Below are 20,865 nucleotides of genomic sequence, written 5' to 3'. Positions count from 1 at the left end.
TAAAAATACTTCATTCAAGATCTTCATATTGAAGTTGAAAAAGGACAATTGTTTCATACTAGAACTGTTTCAGTAGGAATTTGAAATTTGTAATTTTTTTAAACATTCTTAGTCTGAATATTAATGTTGAATATTGTTTTACTTCTTAGGTTTGATTTTGTACAGATGCTACAGTTGCGGCAGATAGGAATATACAAATTGTCAAACTTTTTTTTTACTTAAAACTTATTTTTTTTCTTGCTTGGGTTATTGAATTAATTAATCTCTTAAATTTTGTTCATGTGTGATTTGAGCCTTCCCATGAGATTCTTTACTTGACACGAATGAAACACTAAATCTTCAGAGAAATGGAAAATTTACAAAATCATCCAGTTTTTCATTAATGCACATGCATTGAAACAAGTAAAACAAATGCAATAGGAATTTTAATTTAAAAAAATTTATTAAGAAGAATGAGGGCAACTATCTCTGGAACGGGAGGGTGCACTCCATACGAGGTAAAGTTTGCATACTGATGTTTAAGTAAACCAACTTTACAATTTGACAATCTAATTATGAAATTATGGATTAAAGATCTGCATTACACAAAAACAGACATGTGGAATCCACGACGAACCATAAGTAGGGGTAACCTGATTTACATTTTATATACATTATCAAATGTAAAATATTAACCAAATAACTGAAGAAGTCTATTAAAAAGACAAGAAAAACTGTTGCCTCTTTCAATGAACTGTAAGCAGAGTATGTACAAAACAATATTATCAGTCCTAGGTAGGTTATAAAAATCATCTTTCAAAAAATCTTTATTCATTTCCTCTGCGGCTCTTTTTATGACTCTTTTTTGACCTGCAAAACAAAAGGAAAATGTTTATAAACTTCTTTCTTTTGCCCAGAATGAAAAGCAGAACCAGTACTTTAAATTACAAGCTTCTCTCAGAACAGAACTTACAAACAATTTTCAATTTCTGCAGTCCTTTTTTGCTTGAGAAATTTGGATGGAAAAGCTGAGGTCTTAATAGGAATTATTTTGCCAAGTCAAAATTCAGTCTTCAATTTTCTTCTTAAGCATAAAATTAACTTTTACCTTTCTGGAGACTTGGAATGGCTCCGGTGCCTGTGGCTTCTGTGATGGCCTGGAATGAAAATAAATTACAAAGACATTCTCCTTTGGTAAAAACAGGAATCAATTGAGACCAAACATACTGCAATTAATGACAATGACCTGCCCAAGAGGGTCATACCCGTGTTGATAAGAAACAATACAAAGAAGAAAATAAATATCATAAGGCACACTCATAACAGGATAGGGTCATTAAAATGTTAAGTGTCAAGCAGAAAATATTTTCTTTGCATGATTAAAACTTCCTCAGAAACGAAGGTTGATAGTTACAGCTCTCTCTGCAGAATGTTCACGTCCAGGGCTTGCTTTTAAAGGAACAGCATCTTAAAATTGTAGGATATTACACAGACTCACAATGAATTAAGTAGGGAAAGTATTAAATTAGTACCAATTAAAGATCTATGAATTAAGTTAAGCATACATTTAGTACACAGGCAGGGCCAAATTAAAGATTAAGGTTGCATTAACTTATGAAAGAAGGGCAAAACACAAGACATCGCGAGAACAGGTCTAGAGAAATGTGAAAAACAAGCATTGACAGAAAGCGAGATTTAGCTTGTAACTTACCAAGTATTAATAAAAGGTATTACATAATGCCTTAAAAGATTCCTAGAAATTATATTTAAACATTTCATACATGTATTAATCTATTGGCCTATCAACATTACCTTTGAAAACCTCTGTGCTCCAGCCTATAGCCAAGGACATCTCAGGACTAGTCCTTGACAAAATTAGGGGACTCCACTAAGCTTTCTGTTCTTAGTAGCTTGGAACCAGTTCTACCATCAGTTCCAATTCATGCTATGAAATCAAAAGGGTTACGCTGGAAAGGAGAAAGAGTTAAGAAGTGGTTTGCAGAAACACGGGGGAGTACCTGGAGACTTGGAGCGGTGGCGCCTCTCTCTGGACCGGCTGCGGTGCCGGCGCGGGCTCTTGCTCCGATGCCTCTCACGACGGGGTGAAGGGCTGCTCCAGAGCCAAACCAAAAAACCCACAGCAATTACAATACCAGCCTGGCAAATCCCTGGCCCTATTTATTCATCGAGGCTGATGCTGACAATTCTGCCCTAAAGCGACAGGCAGGTAAACGAACGCTGATATAATAAAAGCATTACAAGGTGCTAGTTAACTTTTAAAATGTTATATCTTGCAATATAAAATATTGTCTATTGCTTCACATTAGTGTCCAGCTTTAAGTCACTGGAAAAACCCAAGTACTTGATTAATAGAAATATGCTGTTAGTAGACAAAGTGTTCCTGTTTTATTACTGGTCTGATCACTTCACAAAATAACACTTTGGTAATTTATATTTCATAGATTGGGAATTGGCCAGTGATAAGTGTCAATTAGTAACTACAAAAATCTCAACTTAATTACATCCCCGATTAATCAATGTTGCCATAAAAAGAAGGAATTCAAAAATTATATTACCTGCGCCTCTTAGGTGATCTGCTCCGTCTGAAAGTACAAAAGAGGAAGATAAAAAGTTTTAAGATTTTGTTATGCTGTTTTGGAGTCACTTTCTCAAACATGGTTATTCTATTTTCACACCGATGATCTCAAAACACCTTGAGAAAAACGTTCAAATGACAACAGCTTTAATCAAGTGAAGTGATCACAGCACTCTTGCTGGGAAAGAAAAAACAGAGCGAGGCGCTTACCTCCTGGGAGACCGACTGCGTCGGTAGCGAGGGGAGGGGGATCGGCGGGGCCTGTCTACGTCGCGGTAGCTTCGTCGGTGGGGCTCTGGAGACTGGCCTCTCTCCGGCTGCAAGCCATGACCGCAGGAGGTCACCGCATTTCACCGCAACAGAAGAAACACCAAGTGGAAAACGGGAACAAAATTAGGAAACAATTGTGAGATAGAAGAACATCCTGCAGACCGAGGTTCAGAGTTCTTGGTTCCCCTTACCTTCTCTTCCTCCTCCTCCTCTTCCTCCTCGCTGGTCTCCACCTCGTCTAGGTCCTCTTCCAGTGCACTGACCCGAGTGTCCAGCAGCTCTGCCTCCTCCAACACCTGCCGCTTCTGCAAAACAGATGCACACCTTTCGTTGCACACCTGTTCAGCAGACTCCGACTCTGCAAGTGCTTTTTAATCGCGATCATAATCAAAGAAACTTGTCAAGACATGTAAGGCCATGCCAGCAACCATATCACTCTGCAACTCACAACTGGCAGCCCACTGAAGCTAAGCAGGTGTGAGCCTGGTCACTACCTGGATGGGAGACCTCCTGGGAGAAACTAAGGTTCCTGCTAGAACAGGTGTTAGTGGGGCCAGCAGGGAGAGCTCACCCTGTGGGTCCTAACGCCCCAGTATAGCGATAGGGACACTGTACTGTAAAACAGGCACTGTCCTTCGGATGAGACATAAAACTGAGGTCCTGACTCTCTGTGGTCATTAAAAATCCCAGGGCGTTTCCTGAAAAGAGTGGGGGTGTAACCCCGGCGTCCTGACCAGATTTCCCATTGGCTCTTACCAATCATTGCCTCCTAATAATCCCCATCTATGAATTGGCTTCATTACTCTGTTGTCCTCCCCACTAATAGCTGATGTGTGGTGAGTGTTCTGGTACACTATGGCTGCTGTCGCTTCATCCAGGTGGATGCTACACATTGGTGGTGGTGGAGGGGAGTCCCCATTACCTGTAAAGCGCTTTGGGTGGAGTGTCCAGAAAAGCGCTATATAAGTGTAACAATTATTATTAATTATTATTATAAAGTGATATGAACTTCTTTAATCTGCTATTCCTAGAGATTTGCCTGCTATAAGAGTGCAGAAGAATGAAAAGAGCTACTACATACCTGTAGCCTAGGAAGTATTATGTCACACACTCTTTCGCTGTGCAGCAATTCATCAATGTATTCGTCCACGTGCATCAGCTCAAACTCTTGAGAAATGGAAAGGCAAGATAGTGTGAACAAGCATTTAAAAAAAAAAGTACTAAACTCCAGTTAATCTCACTTGGCATATGCCTCTAACAAAACAGCTGCCACAAAATACGGCCTTGTCGTAAAATATTAAAAACAACTGCATGCACACAACAAAGAAGCTCACCTCCATTCCGATTTTGGTTTTTGATTTTCCTGTAGTCATTGTACAATGGCTCCAGGTACTTATAGCAATCCACTGATGAACCAGTCAGTCTCATGTACAAGGCTCCAAGCAAACGGACATACCTACAGGGAATAAATGTGACTTTCACTTTGTATCCTCAGCAGGGCTAGTACCGAGAACTTTTTAAATGGAAGAAAATATAGCATACAAATGTAGCATCCTTAATGTTACCTCAGAAAGAATACCTCATGGTATGATAAATGATGAATACAAGCCAGTGCATAAAGGTAGAAAAACTATAAGAAAACTTAACGATAAGACCTGCATGGTGAGCTCAGCATCTCCAAAGAAACAAGAAACAAGCATCTCCAAAACACAATGGAACTGTCAAAACATCTACCACATACTGCCGTTTCTCACTAGAAGCTCTGCGTGCCCTCTTTACAATAGCTTGTCTTTCAGCTCAGTGCACTACACCTACTTGAAATCCTCGTTCTTTATGAATTCCACGATGATGTCTTTCTCCGGCTGGATCTGCAGCATCTTCAGGGTTAGGCAGAGGAAAGGAGTGGGTTTAATATTCCCTCCGTAAACTCCACCAACGTACTTCAGCTCCATGGCTTTATCCACCACCAATTCAGCTGCACATAGAAAATAAAAGTGGTAAAGACAATCAGCAGACAAACGTTACAAAAACACTGTAACGTTTTAATGAAGGCACAGATTAACGAAATCTGTGAGGTTATTTAAACTGTTTTTGCCACCTACTCACAACACTTCACTTATGTTTTTTTTCCAATTACTATTGCTAATACTGCTTGCAGCTAAACGGTGGATTACAATTGGTCAAATGGATCAAACAGCTGTAAATCTCTGTATCTGGACTAGAGATTAAATTAAAACCAGACAGGCCTCAAATAATAGCAGTGTGTTTATAATTTTTTTTAATGGACAGTATTACCATGGATATTACTGTAATTACTCGAATTGCGCTCTGTTCACACTTGTATTTTTACCATATCTACTTATTCAATTATTACCACGTGTCTCTGCTACTGCTCACCCGTAAGTCCGAAGCATTCCTCCTTCCAGTATTTTGACTCGTAGATCCGTGTGCGAATAATTTTCTCCACTAAATACTGTGGATTTGTTCCATGAATGCTATTAGCGTCTTTCACAGTTCGATTAGCCATTTTTCCTCTACAGTCCTCTCAAAACACTTCGCAACACAAGTGTTTCCGGTGCAGAAAACATACACTTCTGGAGTCAAAGGGCGTGTGTTTCAAGCGCTCGTGTCACGTGACATGACGTCACTGAGCACAGAGCACCCAGCCCGGGAAAGTGTAGCGTGTGTCGGTGGGGGTAGTTCTTATAAAGTAAAGGAAGTGATATAACTGTATAACTGTATGAAGTCTGGTGTATTTTAGGCGAATTAATAAATGACAAGAAACACTTCTTGTTAGTAGAAAATTACGTTTTAAAGATTGTTTTAACAACGAAAATCACACCTTCGTTATTTAAACTTTTGAGGTATAGTTTATTACCTGTGTGTCATCCTGGACAAACTTTTTTTATCAGTTGAAGTGCACTGAAGAAATCAAGCGGCATTACTTTCCTGCTTAGACATTCATTTTGTAAGTACATCTTTTAAATCGTAACATCTAGAAAGAATAACTGGGTTCCATCTGGAATCTGAGAGTCCAATGTGTTTATGTTCACATGGATTTCACTGTTTCTTGGTTGTTGACGACTACTCACCATCATTTCCATGAAGATGAGCATCATTTTCAAAATTCAGTCACATAATGTCATTAACACTGTCGTTTCCATGTTACGTTTTTTTTATGTACAGAATGACAGTAACGCAGTTAAACATACTGTTCAATTGAATACCTCAGTTGACACTATTGATATAATATAACTTTACTCAGAAACTTTTTCTTCTTCAAAATCAAGATTTAAAAACACATTTTCTCAGTATTTCAGTTTTGAATGCTTTATTACTTTTCGTGCACCTTAGGAGATAAAAAGATGAGCCGGTACCTAACCAGGCAGAGGAAAAGGCGAGTGTACACTTGGAATGGAAAACCTACGCTCATTGACAGGAAACTGCAGTTTTTCTATTACGAGTGAGTAGTTCAAGACTTCGGCTTCCTTAGCAATCAGATAGCTTGTTTCTACTAAAAACCATTATCAATAAGTTGTGTTTTTACACTGCATTCATCCCATCGTTTAGTACAAGGACACATAAGAAAGGTTACATGTTAGAAGTGTCCATTTTGCCTATTTTGCTTTTTGCATCTCAGAACCTGCACTTGCAAGTGAGGCAGTAAAATCCCATAACAACAACATGCCTATCTAGGTAGTGCTAGTACGGATCAATAATGCTGTGAGTTCCATGTTTCAGTTGAGTAGGAGAATTCCAGTGTCAAATTGAAAACAAAAGGCTTTTAGGGCAGGCTGATTGAGCTTCTGAGGTATGTAGCTGAGTACTGAGAAGACACATCTCCTTTCTGAACGGGTGAGTCTTGAGCAGGTGCCAAAAGGTGGTCAGGGACTGAGCTGTTTGGATTTCTGTTGGCAGTTCATTGCACTGCTGAGGAGGTTGAAGGGAGAGATACAGGAGTCAGGTTTGGCAGGAGCAGAGTGGTGGGAGGGAAGTAGGGTCTTGAATCGCAGTAACAGGGATGCAGTGGAGGGGTACAGGTAATGGAGTAGCAAGTGAAGAGCAAAGGTGAACAAGAGAATTCATGATGAGTTGGAGTGAACGGGTAGTATTAACAGGGAAGTCGGCAAAAGAGGGAGTTACAATAGTCTGATCATTTGGAATTGTGTGGAATAGTTGGTAAGGAAGCGGGTGATTCTGCATACCACTCTTGAAGTCATCACAGGAGCATGCCAGAGGGAGAAATCTGATGACAAAACGAGAGGTAAAAAGTATATGTGGAAGTGACTCAAGGAACAGGTCTAGAGTAGGGGTTCTAGGACAGAGTCCTGCGGTACACCTTATGAGTGTGACTGAGTGGCATATAGCAAGGTAGCAAACTAACCTGTAGTTTTAAAGTGGTAGGGTAAATGGTTAAAGAGAATTTATACAATACTGAGAATAACAATTTAAGAACAATGTTATTTACATTTATTGAAGTGCAGTAACAGTAGGTTTTGTGTATATCATAGATCAAAGGATGTAACTATATTGTGTATCACATTGGTGTGACTTCTGGATCAAGTCCATAACCTAAGGTTTTAACTCTTTTCTCTGTTTATACAGTCAAGAATGATAACTTGGGATGCAGTAAAATATTGGGGCTTACGTGGAATGTTATATATGTTTTGTTTGCTGTAAACTAAACATTCTACCTTCACATACTGTCTGTGCTGTCCGTCATAGGAAGAGTCCATCATGGCACCTAACCATGAGGGTTTTGAAGCCACAAATTGTAATTGAATGTCAGGTCTCAGGGAGGACATGAAGTCCACAAAGACACTTTAGTTGCAGATACATAGAGAAAAAGTGCTAAGTAAGTTAATTCAATTAAGTTAACACATAAAACTTAATATTGGTTCTGAAACTAAATTGAACGAAATTTGTTCTGTTTTTCAAGTGGGTTTTTCATGTATGCAGAAGGCACTTCAGAAGCCAGTTCTATAAAGCTCGGCCAGTACATCTTGATCGAAGGCGATGATGATGACAATCCCTTTATTGCAAAACTACTCAAACTCTACGGCAGTGGTGAGTCACTGGCAGGCATTTCTTCTCCAGTCTGATATAGAGCATGTGTACCATGAAAGTATTTTGAAAGAATTTAAAGATCGCTTAAATTCATGGAGGTGGTGAGGTTGTAGCAAATTGTGTTTCTTTAGCCCTTCTTTTTCCTTGAGACACTTATGAGGTTAAAAGTAATGGCATGGTTCTCTCATCTTTAGGTCCTAGGGAAAGAGAGAATAAGCGAGCAGAGGTGCAGTGGTTTGCCCGATTCTCGGAGGTGCCCTCTAACAAGAGGAAGATGTTGGGCAGGGCGCCCCACCCTCAGGAGATCTTCCTGTATGACGTGACTAACTGTGACTGTGAAATAGATGTGGAGACTATTCTTGGTGCTGTGGAGGTGAGTAAAATCACAGACACACATGTATGTTGAAGGTGATCTGGGATATTTCCTCAGACTTTAAAAATTGATCTCATGAAACATTTCTGTTTGTGATCAGAACATGGGCAAAACATCTTGCTACTTGGATTTTATTTACAATGTGAAAAATAATTCATTTAAAATGCTTTTTAGAACCTTAATTAAATAGTCAGTGAAATGTTGTTGCTAATAAGGGTGGCATTGGCTTATGACATGGCAAAGCTTGGGGGAGATCCGCATTCCTTTCTGAAGGTGATTTCTTAAGGAGAGACGAGTCTGAAGGCACTCTGTGTTCTCCAGGTGAGACATGTGGAGCCACAAGCCCCCTTCCCAGTGGAGCAGAGCAACGGCACCCTCTACGTCAAGCTGTCCTGGAACGGGAAGGCCTTCAGAGCGGTCACAGCTGAGCAGGTGGGACAGGGCAGTGGGGCTTCTCTGGCCCCTGCTCCCAGAGGCAGCCTGCCCACCCCCGACGTTGCTGTGATGAAGAGGGCCTTGGCTGGGGCGGTGAGTGTGGGGGTGCCAGCCTCAAGCCAGGCTGAGTCCCACCACTCCTCCTCCAAGTACTCCCAGTCAAAAGGCCTGAGTGCCCGACGGCAGGCCAAGTGTTCTTCCACCCCAGGCGTCCGGAAGAAGCTGCAGCTCAGCAGTAAGTGCTTGCTTGAAATTGTGGTTCGCGTGGTCATTTGCCATAATAATATTATTATTAATTTGTTACACTTATATAGCGCTTTTCTGGACACTCCACTCAAAGTGCTTTACAGGTAATGGGGACTCCCCTCCACCACCACCAATGTGTAGCTCCCCCTGGATGATGCAACGGCAGCTATAGTGTGCCAGAATGCTCCCCACACATCAGCTATCAGTGGAAAGGAGAAAAGAGTAATGAAGCTAGTTCATAAATGGGGATTATTAGGAGGGCATGATTGGTAAGGGCCAATGGGAAATTTGGCCAGGACGCTGGGGTAACACCCCTACTCTTTTTGAGAATCGCCCTGGGATTTTTAATGACCATAGACAGGACTATTTTACTATTTTTCTCATCTGAAGGACGGTGCCTTTTTAAAGTATAGTGTCCCCATCACTGTACTGGGGTATTAGGGCCTACACAGACCACATGGTGAGCGCCCCCTACTGGCCCCACTAACACCTCTACCGGCAGCAGCCTTAGTTTTCCCAGGAGTTTTCCATCCACATGCTGACCAGGCTTACACCTGCTTAGCATCATTGGGCTGCCAATAGGGACTTGCAGGGTGATATACTATAGCTGCTGGCGTTATTATTATTATCGGCTTCTCCGACATCAGCGGTCATGGTCTTTTACATTACAAATGGATTACAAATCTGAAAATACAAGTTCCTAATAATAGTACGCAGAGGCAATGCCCATCCCCCTGCAGCAGGGGGGAAAACAAGGTTTTTCAAAATAAGTGTTTTTTACTGGGGAGGGGACAAGCTGTAGGTCAGTACTTCCCCAGCAAACAAGGTATAAAAACACAGTTAAGAACTGTGGGTGTGCTTCCAACATTTCTCATTTCACATTTCAGAATGGAAAAGAGATTCCAAAAAATTTTAATGAACTTAAATGTTTGTTTTCGTTTGTTTTACTCATTTCAGTGGACATTCCTCAAGTAAATAAGTGTTAGATCGTAAGGAATGTTACTAACATCTCTGCCCATCTAACTCATTTGGTATTGAGTACTTAATCAATCCCAGGATATCATTTAGCTATTTCACCAAAGTATTGTTCGCACTGTTTAGCTCTCTGGTGTCTTCTGGTAGGCCCAGGGAAGTCCGCGGGGGCTCGGCTCACCAGGGATGATGTGCTGGAGGAGCTGCTTCACACAGAGATTGAGAACCAGAAGAGCGAGCTGACAAGCAAGGTTCTTGCCACTCCCCCACGGCCCCTCGGCATCACTGTCCGCCTTTCCCCCATCAGATCAGTCGCCATCACCTCCCCCGCTGTTCGCATCTGTCCCCTGCAGGGCGCTCAGGACCCTGCCGGCAGCACCCGTCCCGATCGGAACCAGGAGTCAGTAAAGTATGTATTTCTGCTGTACACTTTCTTGTCAGTAGATCCACGATGGGCCTAGTCAATACTGGCCCTTTTGTGTGAAGAGCTGAGAGTGTTGCTCACTTACAGCATACATCTTGCAAAATTAAAAGTGAAGAAGATAAGATAAGATCACTTTATTGGCCATATACAATTTCTTGTATTAAGAATTTGTCTTTTTCACATACCCCAACTTGCTCTCCATGAGACACACAGACAGGGAGAGAAGCTTGGGGTCAGAGCGCAGGGTCAGCCATTTATAGGCGCACCTGGAGCAGTTGGGGTTAAGGGCCTTGCTCAAGGGCCAAATGGTGTAGGATTCCTCTGCCGGCCTTGAGATACAAACCGACAACCTTCCAGGCATAGTCACGGATCCTTAGCCACAGAGCCACCACTCCTCCCGAAGGCTTCAAAGTTAAATGTTTTTAATTTATTTCTAATTTTAAGCATGGAATTAAACCTAAACCTTGTCAGAGGTAGAAATATTTTTATAGGAAGACTTCAGTATGTATTATGGAAACTGAATGATGATGATGATGGGCCAGTGAGAGTTGTCACTGGGCTGTTACAGGGACACTTCTGGAGTTTCTCCTCTGGATGGGGAAGTGGACAAAGTGAGGGTCTCGACAAGGTGTTCCAAAACCCCCTGCAAGAAAGAGGACACACCCAGGAAAAGTGCTGTGAGACCGCAGAAAAAGTAAGTATTTCTTCTTTTGAAATACCTCCAGACACAACAGTATGGGTGCCAGAGAACAATGATTTGTGAATCAGTTGAATGACTGTAGTAATCTCCATAATCTCTGTGCATCTTTACCAGGGATAAATGAAATAAAGATTCTAAATCTCTTGGAGTGTAATATTCATTGTTTGTTTTCCTTCTTGCTACATGGTGAGCTACGCAAAATCTGGTGAAAGGGTGATAATTCAGTAATACTAGGTACGAACTGGACTGTTGGGTCTTTAAATTCTAGTATTGTACGTACTGTGCAATTTCTGTTATACCAGGGACTGGACATTTCAAAATTATTTTGTGTGCCTTAACATTGAAATGCCTATGAATAAAACTGCATTATGTAGCACCCCTCTGCTTCACGAGCCTTCCTCTGCTGAGAGACAAAATTAATTGAATTGCTGTATAACACAAGTCTTATTCAGTTCCTGTGCTGTATTTTCTTATTTCCACTTGAAGGTTTTAGTGGAAGCAGAGTGTCCTTCACAGTGGCAAATGGATGTTCGATCAATGATCTGAACTCTGAAGCTCTTTGCATCAGGCTTGTATTCTATTGCTCTGATAGACCTGCTGTGAAGGAAGATAGTAAGGTTTGGCTGCTGTGTGAGCATCAGTTGTGTTACTCTACTATGGCCTTGTGGGGAAAATGGGCAAGTCTAGCTCAGGTACTGGGACTTTGCTCTCACTTATATTGTCTTTGGTTCTCCAGGGAAGAAGCAAAAGACAACAATGTAGACACAGAACAGACAGCCATGACACCCCGGTCCAAGAGAAAGTCTGCAATGTTAGTGTCCTCGCGCATCAGAAAGCAGTTGTAAGTACCAGGCTGCTCAGGCAGATCATGTTGTCAAAGCACAGATCTAGCATGTTAAGATCTTTGACCCATCAGGGTTGTTTTGGATCCTAGCATCTCTTTGGAACATTTCTCAACAGAACCAACGGCCATTTGTGGAGCTTGTATTAATGCATGCGCTAAAGCCAATTATTTCACATAAAAATGTCCCAGAGGAGCATGCCATCTATGGAGAAAGAATTATAAATATGGCTGACCATGACATCATGCAGAGTGATAGTTTCTGTGAACCAAGGGCATGACTGGCTGAAAAGTCATGGCTGTCTCTTGGAAATGAATGGAATTTTATTCATTTTTTTAGTTGTTTTTATATCGATCAGGTCTATACACTCATTTTCAAGGTTAATTCTTGATCGTCATGTTTTTCATTTTGATAATTTGGCAAATGTCTCTTCTTACACAATGATGTGCCTAACAGGGATGAAATGTAGCCTGTACATTTGGGTTCTGGGCTAGCACCTCACCTGTATGCCTGTGCCTTTACAGAAACCTATTGAATGGGGTTCAGGATGCACATTCAGATGTCGACGATGATGAAGATGAGGGGTTCATTCCATCTAAGAAGGATCTGGAAAGCAGCAGTGAAGAAGAGGCGGAAGCGGACAGTGAAGGTGACAGCATTGCGGAGAAGAAGAGCAGACGTGCTGCAGGGGCCTGCACCCCCAGAGCCAGACGCAAAGCCAGCACTCCGTCCAGAACTCCCCGAAAGACACCCAGTAAAAAGGTGTGTATTGCTCTGCCTTTGGTAACTTGCATGGACAGTGGGAGACTGGTTTAATTCTTCTGGTTTAATTTTCTCCCATTCTTGGATTCCTTTTATCTGTCAGTTATCTGACACTGTATGAAACCGAAGACATTCTGTGTGTACTGTAAGTTGAGTCCAGAGGACCTTTAAGCCCACCCACTGTAAAAAGGACTGACAACTTGAGCTGCATCTGGCTGAGTGTATAATGGTGTAGCTGATGTAATTAAGATCTGAAACAAGAATTGCCAGAAGACAGTGCAGGTGAAACGACGTGTTTGTATGCTCTTCTTGCCTCTTGCAGATCGCCCCCAGTACTCCTCGAACACCACACAATGCTACTCCCAGCATTCCCAGCAGGTCCCTGCCTGCCAAGAAGCCTGGGAACATACTGGAGGAAGCGAGAGCAAGGTGAGCGGTCATCTTCAGGAGAGCGACTGTCATCAAAACAAGGAGTTCTGGACTCTCACTTTATGCTTAAGACCTTTATTGGGCCTGTTATTTTTTTCAGGTATCAGTTAATTAAGATGTAATAATGCTACCATGCTATTAGTACTCACAAGCTTGCACTCTCTTGTTCTGTCGTGTCTCCATGTGATTATAGGTTGCATGTGTCCTCTGTCCCTGAGTCTCTGCCCTGCCGAGAGCAGGAGTTCCAGGACATCTACAGTTTTGTGGAGAGCAAGGTCATTGATGGCACTGGAGGGTAGGTTACAAGACGACCTGAACACTCAGCTTGTTTTAACTGAGATGTCCTATAATAGTGGCCTACAGAGCTTGTCCATCTTTAAATTGTAGAGGTCTTCTGTCAGAGTTTAAGGATTATGTTAGTAGTCTTTGCTAAATGAGTAAGTCCTCTGGGCAAAACTATATATATATATGCAGTGTTCTTAGCTCTGGGTTTTATACGGTCTGTTAACTTGTAATTGTACAAGATTCTGGTGATAGTTCTTATTCAAGTTGGGTGAGGATTTCCTAAAACTAGGTAAAAAGTGTTGTGCCAGTGGAGGAACTTGACAAATTTTTGCCAGCAGCCATATCACCCTGTAGCTCACAACTGGCAACCCACTGAAGCTAAGCAGGTGTGAGCCTGGTCAGTACCTGGATGGAAGACCTCCTGGGAAAAACTAAGGTTGCTGCTGGAAGACGTTTTAGTTGGGCCAGTGTGGTCTGTGTGGGTCCTAATGCCCCAGTATAGTGACGGGGACTGTAAAAAGAGGCTGTCCTTTGGATGAGTCGTAAAACCGAGGTCATTAAAAATCCCGGGGCGCTTCTCGAGAAGAGTAGGGCTGTTGCCCTGGCATCCTGGCCAAATTTCACATTGACCTTTACCAATCATGGTCTTCTAATATTCCCCATCTATAAATTGGCTTCAGCACTTTGTTCTCCTCCCTACTGATAGCTGGTGTGTGGTGAGTGTACTGGTGCACTATGGCTGCTGTTGCATCACCCAGGTGGGGGCTGCACACTGGTGGTGGTGGAGGGGAGTCTCCATTACCTGTAAAGTGCTTTGAGTGGAGTGTCTAGAAAAGCACTAAATAAGTATAAGGAATTGTTATTATTTAGTTAAATTTTGTGGTCTAATGTGATTAAGGAAATGGTTCAAGTAAGAGAGTTTTCATTGCTCCTGCTTAGAAGCATTTGTTTCAGGTACATGTTTTGCCTTATCTTAAGTCTAGTCTGATTCGAACGGCTCTGTAATTGGTTTCACAGGTGCATGTACATCTCCGGAGTCCCAGGCACAGGAAAAACCGCCACTGTCCATGAGGTGATGCGTTGTCTGCTGCACGCTGCCGATCAGGACGAGATCCCTCCTTTCAACTTCATTGAAATAAATGGCATGAAAATGACAGACCCCCACCAGGCATATGTACAGATTCTACAGGTGAAATGGCTTGAGAAACGTTAAAGAAAAACTTTCAGCTCAACCACTCCACAGCACAGTGAGTCACAAACACAAGCACCCACCCAGTAAGCCATGGCAAGATAACGAAGGGGGGCACCCAAAGATACTTGCGTGATTTTTATGGGAGTTTTTTTTGCATTCTCATGTTTTGTGAGGTTTTTGCTTTCCGGATGAAATCCAGTTTTCTTGCGTTCTGAGTACACCCCATATCCTTTTTACAATTTTGTGGGGGGACAACTTTTAGGAAACTTGCACTGCATGTTATCTGACAGTATGAGAGTGAAGCAAAAATTAGTAAGATTTAAGAATACTTCGTATTAGTTGTTATAATTTACTGCAACTACTCAGTAGAGTTTTTGATTTTACAGTATGCTTTAAATTTGCAAGGATCCAAAGTTTGTCAGTTTATAGATGAATGGCTTTGCTTTTCCTAATTTTTAATTCCTAATTTTTAATTTTTATTCCTGGCACCTTTGCAAGCAGATCTCTGATTGATGTGATTTTGTCATCACCTGTCATGCTGATTCTCTTTTGCAGAAACTGACAGACCAAAAAGCCACTGCTGACCATGCAGCTTCACTGCTGGAGAAACGATTCAGTACACCTGCACCCAAGAGAGAGACGACTGTGCTTTTAGTGGATGAGGTGAAGAAGGGGTTGGGGGACGTACCGGTGTAATTTAGAATCATCAGACTTGGCTGTCCAGCAGTGAATTCCATACTGCTTGGGTGACACATAGACATACTCCTCTGATAGCAGAGCCATTCATCATATGGCACTTAGCACACTCCCCAGCAGCTCCACCAAGTGGGAGGACTGGCATGTCTCTTGCTGACAGCACCGCAAGCAGGCTACTCAAAGTAAATGAATTACTAGCCCTGGAATTCTTAAAATGAAACTTATTTGTGAAAAATTAAGTGCACTGCATGATAAAGTAGGATTTTTATTTTTTTTATGGGAGGACTACCGCTATTATTAATTAGATACCATAGTGATCATGTAAATTCTAGCTTTTGAAAGTAACATATAAGGTTTTATGCAAGTATTGTACTTTTGTAAGTTCTCTTCGTGCATCAATATGAAGAAGTCTTCTATCTTTTGCCTTCCTCCCCCCTCCCCCTCCTTCAGCTGGATCTTCTATGGACCCGGAAGCAGAACGTGATGTACAATCTGTTTGATTGGCCCACACGCAGACACGCCAAGCTGGTGGTCTTAGCCATCGCCAATACCATGGACCTGCCTGAGAGGATCATGATCAACCGTGTGGCCAGCAGACTGGTATGGGATGGACACCAGTGGGCAGTGGTGGGGTGGATGTGAGAAAAGAAATGATGTTACCTTAATTTTAACTCATGCTGAAGTAAGGAGTGTTAAAGTAATTACAGTAGTCTTATCAAATTGTGCCCTGATTCATCAGGTTTCAGAATCTTAGACAACTAAGCAAAATAGGGTGTGCTCAGTGCTGTGGTGGGAGACCTCTAAGGACAACCAGTAACAGCTGGTTATATAAGTTGGGTTGATGGTCCAGTAGCTGTCACTCTTCCCTCTTGATCAGAATTTCCAAAGCAGTGTTCAGAGTATGGTGACAGGGAAAACATTAAACCAAAGTCCTGACTTCTTGGTCATTAAACCCAGATCCCATCATATGGTTCATAAATACAGGGATATTAACCCTGGTTTCAATTGATGAAGTATTTTTTTGCTCCTCCACCTGACCAGCTGTATAGTTAATAATAATAATAATGTTTCTTTATTAGCCCTATACAATTTCTTGCATTAGGAATTCGTCTTTTCGCATACCCCAGCTTTTCTCCAAGGAGACACAGACACACAGACAGGGAGAGAAGCTTGGGGTCAGAGCGCAGGGTCTGCCATTGTACAGCGCCCCTGGAGCAGTTGGGGTTAAGGGCCTTGCTCAGGGGCTAGTTGGGCTGCTGGCACATAATGGCAGCCTTGTGTCACTAAAGTGGGTGAAGCAATTTAAATTAAATTAATCCTCTTCTATACATGAAGCACTGTGGGATCATGTGTGATGATAGATACTTTATGAATACAACCAAATGTAATTTATTTCATTCCCTAATGAATAGATCTTCTGCTGCAGGATTAATTAAATCATGACATAAAGTAAGGTACTTGTATCAGTGTCTGGCGTTTTCTTGACCAGAAAAGCCCAAGCTGCTTAATTCTTGCCCTTGCCTGTCTGACATGATGTCTGTCATCGTTCACAGGGCCTGACCCGGTTGTCCTTCCAGCCGTACACTTTTAAACAACTCCAGCAAATCATAACCTCCCGTCTTAACAGGGTCCGAGCTTTCGAGGAAGATGCTCTGCAGCTGGTTTCTAGAAAGGTGGGCATTGTTTTAGATGCCTTCAGGGATCACAGGCTGTATGAATGACTGAAACGCTGTTAAGAAAACTTCAGATTTATTTTTCTTTTTCTTCTATTCTTGCTTTCTTACACGAGAAGCTAAAATATCCCTTTATCACATTTATATTTTTGAAAAGAAAGAAAGTAATGACTTTTAAAACAGGTAAAATCTGTTATCCTTTCAGCCACACTGAAACGTCTCTTAGTAATAAGAAGTAGTAATACTTCTGTGAGGGGTGGACAGTAGGCTCTGCTCAAACTCTGTCGTTGGGGGAGGACAGTACAGTGGGCTCTGCTCTAACTCTGCTGTTGAGGGAGGACAGTACAGTGGGCTCTGCTCTAACTCTGCCATTGGGGGAGGACATTACATTGGGCTCTGCTCTAACTCTGCCGTTATATAACTCGGCTATTTGGGACTGCAGGTAGCTGCTCTGTCCGGGGACGCGCGGCGCTGCCTGGACATCTGCCGGCGCGCCACTGAGATCTGCGAGTTCTCCAACAACCGAAATAGCAGCTCTGGGCTGGTGGGCATGAGCCATGTCATGGAGGCTCTGGATGAGATGTTCTCATCCCCCTACATCACTGCCATACGGTAAGAATGACTGATCGAGACTCTGCACACATCTCAGGACACTTCATTTCATACTATCAGTGATTGGTCTGGGTTAATTATTTTGTCCACTTTTTTTGCATTTTTTCATTATTCTTTGTTCATTATTCTCACCTTCATTGAAAGAGACAGACAGGTAGCAGTTGCCCCTCACTTTCTTCATCAGTCAAACACAACAGATGGGGATTTTTAAATAAAAATGGCACACATTACACTGTCCATGTATTCTAGATAAAGGTTGCCTTGGAAGCCATAAGCAAGTATGTTTGCCAAGTGATTTATTTAATTTCTTGGTTTGGAATGTCCCAGCTGCAAAGAGCATCTTTAACAAAACGTTGCTAAACATTAACAAACCTAGTTTAAAAAATAACTTTTAGTTCAACCATAGAGCCATTTTACAAGCAGAAATGTGCCCAATTGTTTTTATTTGTGTGTTCAGGCTTCAAGATGGGGTTGTTCTTGGAACACACCTCCCCCACAACCCTATTAACATGCATTCTTATGGAGAATTAGTTCTTTGTTTATACGTGTCTGATTGATGCAGCATTTATCATTAATGCATCAGCCACAAAAATTGAGATTGACCTGTATATTATTTTTTGATATTTTGGATATTTATTTCTAACCCTGCAATAAATAGTTGAACAGTCGAATACACTTCTTGGTCGATTCCTTCGGGAGAAGCTTTTCCCTGCCTGACCTGCTTGTTGTGTCCGGCAGGTGTGCATCTTTGCAGGAGCAGCTCTTTCTGCGGGCAGTGATCGCAGAGTTCCGGAGGCTGGGACTGGAGGAAGCCACTTTCCAGCAGGTTTTAGATATTAATCAATCCATATACAACTTCACCTAATTAATCGAAATATAACTTCATCTAATATCTATATATATCTAACAATAAGTTAAATATATCAGTAGCATAACTAAAAAATAATTCTGTATTTTTTTAAATACCCAATGTTCGTATTTCTTCTTATTCTGTAATGATGTTGTAACCATATTGAAAATATAGGAAATGTCAATTTAATCTTTTAATGTTTTGTTAGTTACCTGATTAATATCAGTTGCAGAAAGCTTAAAATTAGTCTGATGATCTAAGGTTAAAGGTTATCAACATCATGTCAGCAAACCTAGTTACAGCTATAAAAATATCTAAAAGTCATCCCAGGTTTAAATTTGTTTTCCATCTTCAGAAGATAGCCTGTGGTAGCTAAATCAGGAGGAATGACATAGAAGTTGTTTTTTTCCCACCAAACACAAGATCAGAACAGTGGTCTGGAGGCAACAGGCTGTTTCACTGAAATGCAGCAGGTTGGAGTCTTCATGAAAACTCATTCAGCATCAGGATGTAGTACACTACCAGCTGATATTCAGCACCTGAAACTGGTCTCTGTGGCAATATAAAAAAGACACAAAAGTTGCCAAATTGCAACAAGTTGATTCCCAAGTCAAATGGATGAAACAAAATAAGCTTCTGGACAGGCTTTTCATCAGTATGATATGATAAGACCAGAAAGGGGAAACGCATGTTGTAAAAGAATGTGCTAGATAAATCCCTTCAGAAGAGTGGCGTTGTTTTCCCCTGTGCTGTTTTGCACCAGTCTCAAGGCCTCTGACCCTGTGGCGTGCCCCTCTCTCCAGGTGTTCCAGCAGCACCGGGCCCTGTGCCGAGTGGAGGGACTGCAGCCGGTCAGCCTGTCGGAGGGCCTGGCTGCCTGTCTGCGGCTGGGGGCCTGCCGCCTGCTCCTGCTGGAGCCCAGCCGCTGCGATCTGCTGCTCCGTGTGCGGCTCAATGTCAGTCAGGACGATGTGCTCTACGCACTGAAGGAGGACTAGCCACCAGGGGGCGCTGGTGCGACACTGGGAGGAAAAACCTCCCCAAGCACAGCCAGTACTGGCACCATTTGAAAGAAAAGAGAGTCCATCCTAGACCAGAAAAACTGCTACTGGCTGCATATTACACCCATTGATGAACATTTCAAAGCACTTTTAATTTTCTTTGTCATCATTTATATTTGTCTTCCATGAACTGAACATTTATAGGCAGCTGTGGCCAGTATTCAGGCTCTGTGCTCCTGCGGTATAAACGTGGAAGAACCGTCGTGTTTATTTTTGGTGTTTACAACCTGTGCCATTCGTGAAGAACAGGGCTAAATTGAGGACAGTTATGTGTATTCTTGTGGGCTCTGCTTCGCAGGAGCATGTCATTCCAACAGAGCTGAGCTTAGAATGCTTTTAGAGATTCTGCATTGTGGTGTGTGTCCTTTTAGTGGTTGGCTGTGGAAAACTACCTCAGTGGAATCCCATATCATCTTGGCTTACAAGAGGGCTTTCACCTATTCTACTATTAGTTCTACACCCTCTCTTTTAAGTCGCATGAAATGAAATCTTCAATCGCATTTAGAATTCTGTTTTTGATCAGGTGATCGTTTTAAATCATCACTTTGACCCATTAGCTTACTGGATTTAAAGTTGCTGGTAGAAAATAAAGATTGTAAGCAACCTTGGATTGCAGTTTCTTGTATTTGGCCTTATGACCTTATGACCTTATGTTGTTTAACTAAGCAAGAACAAGATTATTGTTGAAGGGTGTGTATGATTAACTTTAACTTCAACTTTTTAGATTTGTCATGTGTAATAAAGATATTGGATATTACCTTCTTCAAGGTGGACTTGTATATGCATACTATGTACAGTTCCAAAAGGGAACACTATGATGGTTAAGTTTGATCGTCTGCATACAAATACATGCAAAATGCTGTTTAGGCCATTATTCAAACTTTACCTCTCATACACACACAAATTGCTCTCGCATACACACAAAATGCTCTCACTCTCCATTTTACCTCTCACATTCATATAAAATGCTCTCATATGACAATAAAGCTATTGCTTCTCGTGTGGCTAAGATGTTATTAATTAAAGCTACAGTTTGGTTTAGTGCTCGTTGCAGTTGAGGTTAATTTCTGTTTTGTCCCTCACGTTCATGTTGTGAAGGTGTTTTACGTGTATGTGCGACGTAAAACCTGTGAATGTGAGAGCATTTTCTGTATATGTGAGAGCATTTTGTGGGTATGCGAGAGGTAAAATGGAGAGTGTGAGAGCATTTTATATGAATGTGAGAGGTAAAATGGAGAGTGAGAGCATTTTGTGTGTATGTGAGAGCAATTTGTGTGTGTATGAGAGGTAAAGTTTGAATAAAGGCCTAAACAGCACCTCATTATGCGAGGTAACTCAGTGTTATGTGCCTCCCCTAATTCAGATCATTCCTATAGATTTCCTATTGATGCCTTTTGCACC

The 20,865-nt window shown here is 41.8% G+C and overlaps 2 protein-coding genes across 3 annotated transcripts; one reads left to right on the top strand and one right to left on the bottom strand.

Moving 5' to 3' along the window:
- Positions 1 to 423: 423 nt before the first annotated feature.
- On the bottom strand, positions 424 to 5,429 carry prpf38a (pre-mRNA processing factor 38A). Its single transcript, XM_006634839.3, has 10 exons — positions 5,243 to 5,429; positions 4,661 to 4,820; positions 4,180 to 4,301; positions 3,927 to 4,012; positions 3,037 to 3,150; positions 2,786 to 2,892; positions 2,556 to 2,582; positions 1,998 to 2,089; positions 1,088 to 1,136; positions 424 to 849 (listed from the first exon to the last, which is right to left on the bottom strand). Exons 1-10 carry the CDS (start codon positions 5,370 to 5,372, stop codon positions 807 to 809), a joined length of 930 nt encoding a protein of 309 aa, XP_006634902.1. The 5' UTR covers positions 5,373 to 5,429; the 3' UTR covers positions 424 to 806.
- A 73-nt stretch (positions 5,430 to 5,502) lies between these two features.
- orc1 (origin recognition complex, subunit 1) lies at positions 5,503 to 20,221 on the top strand. Of its 2 annotated transcripts, XM_015355640.2 has the most exons (19): positions 5,503 to 5,813; positions 6,200 to 6,308; positions 7,785 to 7,912; positions 8,107 to 8,285; positions 8,607 to 8,955; positions 10,089 to 10,189; positions 10,292 to 10,347; positions 10,931 to 11,056; positions 11,799 to 11,903; positions 12,429 to 12,666; positions 12,989 to 13,095; positions 13,289 to 13,390; positions 14,398 to 14,569; positions 15,128 to 15,235; positions 15,719 to 15,868; positions 16,822 to 16,941; positions 17,384 to 17,553; positions 18,292 to 18,379; positions 19,207 to 20,221. In XM_015355640.2, the coding sequence occupies exons 2-19, from the start codon at positions 6,211 to 6,213 to the stop codon at positions 19,399 to 19,401; spliced, it is 2,592 nt and encodes an 863-aa protein (XP_015211126.2). In that variant the 5' UTR covers positions 5,503 to 5,813; positions 6,200 to 6,210; the 3' UTR covers positions 19,402 to 20,221. The 2 variants fall into 2 exon arrangements, with proteins under 2 accessions (XP_015211126.2, XP_015211125.2); XM_015355639.2 differs by having other exon boundaries at positions 10,089 to 10,347.
- Positions 20,222 to 20,865: the final 644 nt, after the last annotated feature.

The sequence above is a fragment of the Lepisosteus oculatus genome, chromosome 9 (genome assembly GCF_040954835.1).
Source record: "Lepisosteus oculatus isolate fLepOcu1 chromosome 9, fLepOcu1.hap2, whole genome shotgun sequence".
NCBI classification, from domain to species: domain Eukaryota; kingdom Metazoa; phylum Chordata; class Actinopteri; order Semionotiformes; family Lepisosteidae; genus Lepisosteus; species Lepisosteus oculatus.
The sequence above is the reverse complement of the archived record's forward strand: the minus strand, read 5'-3'. Positions and strand labels throughout refer to the sequence as shown.